Below are 10315 nucleotides of genomic sequence, written 5' to 3'. Positions count from 1 at the left end.
CTGATGCAGAGGTCTAATGTGGGCCAAGCTGAGATTAAGAGGCTGTGATTGGTCAAACCTTTAGAAACGTCAGATTAAAGTAAATTGGAGACGAGTTACTTTTCAAACCCTTTTAACCGGCGCAGGGACAAAGACAACAACAACAATAACAACAACAGAATCTGTCACAAAGTCACAAGTGATCGGATCATTTGTTCAACACGTGACAAATACAAACGGGCGAGATCTACGCGGCGGCGGCGGGCGAATAATACGTGATCGATTCAAGTCTGTAAACACTTCATGTCATGCATCCTTCGGTGTGCAAGAGGCGGAGACGCGTTTGGGGGGGGCGGAGACGTTGTTGTTGTTGTTGTTGTTGTTGTTTTATGGCGGTTGGCATCCGAGTGTTGCATTACCGCCAGACTTTATTCCTCAGACGTTTCGTAGTCCTCAGACTCTGTCGTAGTCCGTAAAAGTACTCCTCCCATCGCTTTGGCGTTACAAAGCCCATGAGGTCATGATGTGTTTTTGTGACTAGAATAGTTGTTGTGTCAGAGACCAACCGGCTTTATTCCAGGGAGACTCTTCTTCACCTTCCTCGCCCTCTTTGACGTTCGGTGCTTTGGAAGTACAAAGCCCATGAGATCATGGGACGTCTTTGTTGTTTTACAAAGCCCATGAGGTCATGGGACGTCTTTGTCGTTTTATCCTTTAGAAGTCCTTCTTCCATCACTTTGGCGTTTCTAGGCCCATGAAGTCCAAGCGCGTTAGAACATCCTCTTGCTCCTCATCCTCGGCTCAGTCTCCAACACCCCCCACCTCTATAAACGTTTACCCAGCCCTGTGCTACATAAGTAAGCAACCACAGCCTGACACAAACCCTGTGACTGGATCGCCAGAACGTTCCGCAGATTGAACTCCCGCCCATTATTCCGAAACCACAAGGCCAACCCGGCCCTTTCCCTATCATAAGCCTCACAGCAAATCAGCACATGCTCGACAGTCTCTGGCACCCGACAGTGACCACACAGACCGGTCGGATGTTTGCCTATCCTACTCAGTGACCAATTGAGTGCAGTATGGCCAATCCTCATGCGGGCGAAGGCCCTTTCCTCCCACGCGTTCCTGCCCACAGACCCGCAAGGACCCACACTACCCTGTATGTGATAGAGATGCCGTCCAGTAACACAGTGGCTCCAAAATTCCTGCCAAAGGCCGACCACATGACTCTTGATAACAGGCTTGATTTCAGATTTGCTTAACTCAACCGCCACATCAATTGATGGCCGCCGAAGGGAACGTTTAGCCAGTGCATCAGCCATTTCGTTACCATCCACCCCCACATGCGCAGGGACCCAAATGAAGGAAACCCTCACATCCTTCCTGGACAGGGAGAGCATCAGACAGAAGATGCCATTCAACACATCCTGTCTGCAATCCGATTTCCCAGATTTAATGCTTTGCAATGCAGAAAGGCTGTCAGAGGCCACCACAATGCCGCAACACTGCAAAGCAGATTCCGCCCATTCCAACGCCAACCGTATCGCTATAAGTTCCGACGTGAAAACAGAAAGGCGATCTGTCAACCTCTTCTTGACCGCTAGCCCCAGGTCAGGCACAAAATAAGCGGCGCCAGTACGCCCACTCTCAGGATCCCTAGACCCGTCGGTATAAATAAACACATCACCTGAGTGCTTATCGATGAGCGCTTGAACGGCAAACTGCGGTGCCCTCCCAGCGACTCCTCTAAGCTTGCCATGCAAGCTAACATCAACAGGAGCCGGGACAAACTTCCACGGAGCTATAGCAGACAAAGCCACCGACGGGCTCACACGCAGATCACCAACCCCCGCAAGCCGCGCCTTCGCATTTCCTACCTGGCTGAAAATCATACCGCCAGCCTCACTCTGCCCCCCATCAACCCTGAGAAAGTCCCTCACCGGGTGAGAGCTCGTATGACCTTGCACATTCACCCAGTAAGCCAACAGAAGTTCTAGCCTCCGGAGCCGTAACGGCAATTCCCCCAACTCAACCTGCAGCGCCGAGACAGGGGAGGTCCTAAAAGCCCTACAGCAGATGCGCAAGGCCTGGGCTTGCTCCACATCAAGCTTCTTTAAGTTAGTCTCAGCCGCAGACATGTAGGCTATACAGCCATAATCAATAGCCGCCCTCATGACGGCCCGATAAATACCCAGGAGCGACCTTCTGCTGGCCCCCCAGTCCTGGCCGGATAGACAACGAAGCAAGTTATTCACCCTTTTGCATTTACCACTGACCTCATCAATGTGCCGACGCCAACTAAGCCTCTCGTCAAAGGTGACCCCCAAGAACCTCACCTCCCTGACCTGTTCGAGCACCTGCCCATGCAGTCGAAGGGAGACGTCCCTATGTCCATTGAAGAAACAGATCACTTGAGACTTCCGTACGGACAGTTTAAACCCCCACTTCAGGGTCCACTGCTCCACCTGCTGTATTGCCCTTTGCAGTTTCGCCTCGTAAAACCGGAGATTCCTCCCTCTCACCCATAGAGCGCCATCGTCAGCATAAAGGCTCCTCCCAACAGACCCATCCACGTCGTCAAAGATGTCCTTAATCATAACATTGAACAAGATAGGGCTACACACACTCCCCTGCGGGATCCCATTCTCCACCCCATAGACCCCAGAGTAAGCAGCGCCCACTCTGGTTTGGATACGCCGGCCAGACAGAAAGCTCCGGACCCAGTTAAACAGTTTACCCTTCACACCACACTTCCGCAGCTTAATGAGGAGCCCATCCTTCCAAACCATATCGTACGCCTTCTCCACATCAAAGAGCACCGCAATAACCTTTTCTTTCTGAGCCCTGGCCAGCTGGATATCAGATTCCAAACACAACACGGAATCCATGGTGTTCCTGCCCCTACGGAAACCACTCTGGTGCGCGGGAAGCAAACCCTGACTCTCCAAGAAGTAATCCAACCGCTCGGTAACCATGCGCTCCATCGTTTTCCCGAGCTGCGACGTCAAGGCAATCGGCCTATAACTTGAAGGGTCAGACGCTGGCCTACCCGGCTTCAGAACCGGCACCACCGTAGACTGTTTCCACGCAGATGGAACACAACCTGAATCCCAAACAAGAAAAGACCCAGGACTAGCCCAAGCGTGTCATCAGTCAAATGAGAGAGCATGTCATAGCACACCTCATCTTTACCCGGGGCTGTCTGTTTCGCCTTAGAAAGTGCTCTCCTTAGCTCAAACAAACTAAACGGAAGGTCAAGGTCATCTTGAGTCGAAGGCTGGTGCCCAATCAGCTCAGAATTCTGGGCCAAAGTACTCTCCCTGTTGTGCCTTTCCGCAGGTGAGAGATTGTCAGAGCTGTGCACCGACACAAAGGTGCTGGCCAACAGTTCAGCTTTGTCAACGTCGCTGACTGCTTCAACACCATTCAGTATTAGGACCGGGGTCCCACGACGGCGCTCAACCCCATGCATCCGCTTAATCATCCCCCAAACATCCCCGAGACGCGTTTCTCTCCCAATTTTGGAACAATACCGCCTCCAATAGGCACTCTTGGCCGTTCTCACAGTTTTCCGCACAACAGCGCGGGCCCTCTTGTAGTCAATGAGGGCACCCTCAGTGTGGGCAACCCTTAGCCGGCGAAACGCCGCATTTCTCGCCCTAACAGCATGACCACATGCTTCAGTCCACCACGGCACCCGCTTCCTATGTCCACTACCACCACTCTTAGGAATCGTGCCTACCGCTGACTGCGTGATGAGCGAGACAATTGCACTATTGAGATCATCCACCTGAGTCAATCCTCCTTCCTGCAGAACCCTAGAACCATCATCAGCTTTCCTCAGGAAAGCCCCCCAGTTCGCCCTTGCCAACTGCCACCTCTGGATCCTCGTCCCCCTGACCACACAGCTCCCAAAGCCAATCACGGTGCGGACTAGATAGTGATCGCTACCAAAAGAAAGATTACCAAGAACCTCCCAACTACAAACACCAGCTAACTCCTTGGACACAAGTGTAAGATCTATTGCACTTTCCGCACCGGTCCCCATATCATAGCGGGTCCCACCCCCATCATTCAGACAAACCAACTCCCTTTGATTGATAAAACCCTCTACCACCTGCCCATACCTATCGGTACCACTACCGCCCCACAAAGCGCTATGCGCATTAAAATCCCCACACCACACGGCCTTTCCCCGAACATCCTTACCGATACTATGTAAGGACTCTAGCGTTAACTCACCACACGGATTATAAAGGTTAACCACAGTAACAGCTTCACCACCCAGCCAGACCCTCACCGCCAGGGCCTCCGGCGCTTTACTCACACTGACAACAACGTAATTTAGGTCATCTCGGACAAACACAGCCACACCTCCGCCTCTACCCTGCTCCCTATCATTCCTAACACACACATACCCTTGTATCCCAAAACCCCACCTAGGTCGTAACCAAGTCTCCTGCACGCACATAACGTGAGGCTTGTTCAACAAGGTAGAGACAAAATGCTTAAATTCCTGGCCATTAGCACGAAGACTACGCGCATTCCATTGCAAGACAACCACCGCCATTATGAGCCCCCGGAACCTGACGGCGCATCGGGAGCCCACTGCCAGAATGGGGCAGGGCGCCCTCCCGCAGCGCATCCTCTATCTCCGTCCACTCGGGGCCCCCAGCTCCAAAGTACTTCCCTGCAGCCTTAGCGATGATCTTAGTCTTTTCGGATCTCTTCTTGGTTTGCCCAGTACAGTTAATCACTTCCACTATAAAGAGGAAGAAATCTTTCCTCTTCACAACCAGTACATCCTCCGCACCCACAGGGCCTCTGCCCGTGGAAGCCACACTCACGGGCATCCCAGTGGGGACCTCCCCCTGGCTGCGGGCAACGCTGCCCCCTCCCCTGTCGCCTAGGACACCAGCAGCACTGGCAGCCCCCACTGCATCCACCGTCACCTGACTACCAGACACCTTCTTGACCGCATCCGCGTAGGATATGCCTTGAGAGGCTCTAACTTTTTGCACCTCCGCAGCCCTCTTGCTGAACACGCATCCCCCGTAGACAGAGCTATGCTCTCCCCCACAGTTACAGCACTTGAGTTTTGCTCCGTCGTCACACTTCCCATACTCGTGGTCTCCTGCACATTTACCACACTTCTGCTTCCCTCTACAGACCGCTGCAATATGCCCAAAGCGCTGGCACTTGAAGCAACGCAGGGGCGGCAGAACATATGGGCGTACGCCATAGCGCATGTACCCAACGCACACCACACGAGGCAGGATCCCACCTTCAAATCTAATCATTATCGACAGGCTGTCACACCTTACCCCATCCCGGGTCATCTTCAACCGCCTAGCATCCACCACCTTAGCTCCAGTCAAATTCTCCTTTATGTCATCCACAGATGTCGTCGTAGGGACGCCTACTATAACTCCCCTGACCGTGCCTCTTACAGCATCAGACACAAGAATGTCCTTCCCACCCAGACACTTAGCTTCAATCGCCTTCCTTTGCTGAGCCACGTCCTTGCACACAACCAGCAGCGAGCCATCCCTAAGGACACTCGCATGCTTGACCACTCCCACAGCTACAGTCAGGCTCCTTGTCAACGCCATCGGATCCCACCCCTTAAAGGACGCATTATCCTGCGCGAGCTTTATGAACACCTTACACTCTGAACTCACATCCCCGACATCTGCAACCCCCCCGCCCTGCTCCTCACTGAGAGAGCCCTCCATAGACGAGCAAGAAGACGCCCTACGCTGCACAGGATCAGTGGCTCCAGGGGAGTCCTCCCCGCTGTTCATATCGTCACCGACCAGGTCACGCTTCCTCTTCTTCTTCCCCGTCATACGGACCGAGGCGTTCCTCTATGTTGCCGTAATATCCAAACTGTTGTCGTTGTAGTTTTTTATGGCAGTTGGCATCCAAGTGCACGAGGTATTGTTCGTTGTTGTGTTGTTGTTGTTGTTGTTGTTGTTGTTGTACGTGTTGTGGGGGCGGAGACACATTTGAGGGGGCGGAGACTCGTTTGGGGGGGCGGAGACGTGTTGTGGGGGCGGAGACACGTTTGGCGGGGGGCGGAGACAGGTTTGGGGGGGAGCGGAGTGCTCGAAACTCGACCGCGGAAGAAACGATGATCGGCGCGTTTGATTGGATGAACCTGGGCGTGACAAGGCTGGGGGCGGGGCTTAAAACAGCAGATCACCTGAAACTGTCTCTGAACAACACATTTATAATATAAATATAAGGTGATTTTCTTATAATTTCATCAAAAATACATAAATGTGAATGAGGTCTGTGCAATAATATGCAAAACAAATTTAAATGTTAGCGTTTCATATTTTGAGAGAAAATATTTGAGGGAAAAAGAAAAAAAAATTGCGTTCATTATATTTTGGGATAATTACTGCCCTTTTTGAGTTTGTTTACGAGTTTGTCTTTAGTTCTGAAAATGATTATTCAATGAGTAAATTAGTTAAATAAGCTGTGGTTCAGTTTAATCAAATAAAGTTTTAAAAAAATCTAAAACTTGAATTCTTTTTCAACATTTTGATTTAATGAAGCCTCTGTCAGGAAATGAAAACAATCACAATTCTTTATTTTGTATAATTTATTCATTTTTATTATTTATGTATTTATTACTTTTTATGTATTTATCGTTATTATTGTCGATTAATTACAATTATCTTATAAATTTTTGCAGCCCATAATAACCCTGACAGTGAAATAAATAAATGTAAAGCATCTCGTCTTAAACGCTGCCCCCTGCTGTCCAGCTCCGGCTCTGCACTTCCTGGACGCTCGTTATAGATCTGCAAATATATAAACGTCTTGTAAAAAGAACAAACTTTAAGCACGGATCGCTCGGCAAACGACACACGGTGAAGATATGAGCGTTTTGTGTCGCGTTTCAGAAACAAAACCAAGAAAAACGGGACAAAATGAAGAAAAACGGGACAAAATGAAGAAAAACGGGACAAAAATGTAATAATAATAATAATAATTTGTACAAAAAAATTGTGCAAAGCCACGGAACTGTTCTTCATGTCAGCAGTTTACAGCAGGATTAGATATAAAATGTCAAAAGTGAAGATTTTAGCACAAAAAGCGGCAGATTTAAGTCCGTTTTGGTTGAAAATGATACAATTGCAGCCGTTTTTTGTCTTAAAATTCTTGGCGTGTTTTGTGGTTCAGAGCGCACGGGACGGATCATGTGAGGGGCGTGTTCGGAGACACGCCCGCTTCAGCACGCGCCCGCTTCAGCACGCGCCCGCTTCAGCACGCGCCCGCTTCAGCACGCGCCCGCTTCAGCACACGCCCGCTTCAGCACACGCCCGCTTCAGCACACGCCCGCTTCAGCACACGCCCGCTTCAGCACGCGCCCACGTCGTTTCAGGGGCAAATTCAAACTGGACTTTTGGGGCGTGAAATGAGGATCTTTGGTGTCGGGAAATAACGAGCGTTTTCTTTGAAACGGTGCGACGTTCTGAAACACGAGCAGGGCACATGTCCCCGTTACCGAGGCGACCGGACACAGACAGCCTCTGCCTTTCAAAATAAAACGACAAGAAAACTCGCACAACAGAAATGTCTTTAACACTCGAGATGCTTTTGTTCCAGTTTGAAGAGTCTGAGTTGGAGTCGCTGCCTAAAACCAGAAGGTCTCGAGTTCGAGTCCCAGACCGCGGCAACAAACGTGGGGCTTTTTGTATCAAATTTAAAACAAGAACAAAAAGATTGTCGGAGTGTGAAGACGACACTGAGCAACGCAAAGAAAAAACGATGGACAAATGTAGAAAGTGCACAAGAACAGCCCTAATATTGTGACACGGAAACCAGGTCCAAACCAGGACTAAACCAGGTCCAAACCAGGACTAAACCGGGTCCAAAACGGGACTAAACCGGGTCTAAACCGGGTCCAAACTGGGTCCAAACCGGGTCTAAACCGGGTCTAAACCAGGTCTAAACCAGGTCCAAACCAGGTCTAAGCAGTAGCAGGTTCCGTGGTCATAATGTCGTGGCTGGTCAGTGTAAATGACACATGTGCTGATCTCATGCTCTGACCCAAACTGACCAGACGACGGGTCAAACAGCTCGAACCCAAATCCACACATTGAACTGAATCGCACACATTTCCAGTGTATGTTCTGTAAACTTCATTTGGGGTAAACATCTTCATGCACCTTTTTTTGTGCCTTCAAAATAAAACTAAACTTAACAGGTAATGCCCAAAAATAGTTAATTTACTCAAAATATTCTCTAATAAATAGTCTAAACTCTTCTAGAACACTCAGAGCCCTTGGTGTTGGAGGCGACGCAGAGACGTTTTGGTGAAAAGGCCAACAACGCCGTGCAAAGGCTTCAGAGACGTTTAGGCTTCAGAGACGTTTAGGCTCCTCAACCCGCGTTCCACTTTTCCAACGTTTTGCGACGCTACAGCTTTATTCCAAAATGGATTTATTTCCTTTTTGGCCTTCAAATTCTACCAAAAAAGCCCATAATGACGACGTGAAAGAAAGACGTTTGAATTCTTCGAAAATTAATTAAAAATAAAAAATGACAGAAATATTCACAGCCTTTGGCACTCAGTTGGTTTGTGTTTTTTTTTTTTTTCATTTTTATTATTGTTTATTTTTGGTATGAATTTACAAAGATTTCAAACGCCGTCATTATGAGGTATTGTTTGTAGAAGAAAAATAATAAATTGATTTTAGAATAAGGCTGTGACATAAGAAAAGTGTGAAAAGCTGAAACAGACTCACGGTTTTCAGTTTCTTGTTTATTTATCTGTCATTTTCTGGAATTCTGATTATTTAAATGAGACGGAGAATATTTCCGAATAAAGTGTGTTATTGAAGAAAATCGGAAATTGTTTAGTCTTTCTTTGACATTTCGACTTAAAAATGCCACCGTCTGTGTTATAAAAATGCCACCGTGCGTTTTTCCCCGTCGTTTGTCCTGAGGGCTGTTACTCTACTCAAACTCCATCTGAACTCGCCCATTTTCACGTGTTTTTGGGGGATTTTTTTGCATATTTTTGCCGTTTTTGAACATCAACACACATTTAATTTCCTCTAGAACTTCCTAACACCTAAAGCCTTTGCACCGCGCTACAAAAATAAGTTAAAACAAACCAAACAGACGTGGACAAACTCGACCGATTCAGTCGTTAAATACACTTCTTCTTCAAGGACGTCGGATCAGACTTTTCTCCTCAATTTTGGCAGGAAAACGTAAAGGGGCGGAGTCGGGGGAGGAGCATTTCCTCCCGGGGGGGGGCGTTCCTCCTTTCAAAGCGGGACGAGTTCAAAACCAAACGCGTCGGCCGGTCTGTCCTTCCTCGCCGTGACCCCCGCCGTGGCCCTCTGCTGGAGACGTGAGGTAACGCGGAGTCTGAATAATACCGGTGGAAGGAGATCGAAAGGAGGCGGAGCGTCCGGCGATCGCGGGAGTGTCTGTGTGGCGCGCGGGGGTGTGGTTTCCCAGAGTCCTTTGCTCCGCACGCGCTGGATCAGAGCTGGTACCACTTCTTGTCTTTGTATTTCAGCATCATCTGAAACGCCAGGGCAGAAAACAGGAAGAGGAAGTCGCGCCGTGAGGTTAAATGTGTCATAAATGCACATCATGAAAGGAATTATGTATATCAAGTGTCAAAAAGGTCGTCTCGGGTTAAACTACCACGAGACGCACGCGGGACTCAACCTGGAAGATGAATGCTGTATTTTCCAGACTCTAATTGGCACCTTTTTTCATAGTTTGGGTGCGACTTATACTCCAGAGCGACTTATATGTGATATATCCTTATTTTCACACTGACAACCACAAGAGGGCGCTCGAGGCTCTAAGCGACGCAGAAGAAGAATCTGCACTTCCTCTACCCATGTCAAAGGACAACGTAAAAGAATCTAGTTAAGGGTCTAAACCGGGTCTAAACCGGGTCTATACCGGGTCTATACCGGGTCTATACCAGGTCTAAACCGGGTCTATACCGGGTCTATACCAGGTCTAAACCGGGTCTAAACCGGGTCTAAACCGGGTCTATACCAGGTCTATACCAGGTCTAAACCGGGTCTAGCAGGTGCCGTGCGGTGCCGTGTTACGTACATCGTGGGCGTGCTTGGAGAAGGAGTCGGCGCTGGCCATCATGGCGGCCGACCGGTCCTCGAGCTCGGACAGTTTCTGGCCCCTCTCGTCCAGGGCGATGCGGGCGCGGGCCAGGTCTCCCACGACGCCCGAGGCCGCGCCCTTCATGCCCTCCATGCCGCCCGGGCCCGGGATGTGCTGGGCCAGGCTGCGCGACGCTTTACCGGCCGCCGTCTCTCCGACTGCGCAG

General features: G+C 49.6%; 1 protein-coding gene across 12 annotated transcripts in view; it reads right to left on the bottom strand.

The window, feature by feature from the left end:
* Positions 1 to 6568: 6568 nt before the first annotated feature.
* stxbp5b (syntaxin binding protein 5b (tomosyn)) overlaps positions 6569 to 10315 on the bottom strand; it is a 50553-nt gene continuing 46806 nt past the window's right edge. For 3 of the 12 annotated variants that reach the window (XM_072457474.1, XM_072457475.1, XM_072457477.1), the window contains 2 exons: positions 10087 to 10307; positions 6593 to 9535 (listed from right to left, as the gene is read on the bottom strand). In XM_072457474.1, the coding sequence (XP_072313575.1) occupies positions 9494 to 9535; positions 10087 to 10307 (263 nt within the window). In that variant the 3' untranslated portion in view covers positions 6593 to 9493. Of the gene's footprint in view, positions 9536 to 10086; positions 10308 to 10315 lie in introns of all 12 variants that reach the window. The other 9 variants (XM_072457469.1, XM_072457470.1, XM_072457472.1 and 6 more) reach the window with 6 other exon arrangements.

The sequence above is a fragment of the Eucyclogobius newberryi genome, unplaced genomic scaffold (assembly GCF_026437365.1).
Source record: "Eucyclogobius newberryi isolate DKJ021-1_F unplaced genomic scaffold, fEucNew1.0.hap1 SCAF_21, whole genome shotgun sequence".
Taxonomy (NCBI): domain Eukaryota; kingdom Metazoa; phylum Chordata; class Actinopteri; order Gobiiformes; family Gobiidae; genus Eucyclogobius; species Eucyclogobius newberryi.
The sequence above is the reverse complement of the archived record's forward strand: the minus strand, read 5'-3'. Positions and strand labels throughout refer to the sequence as shown.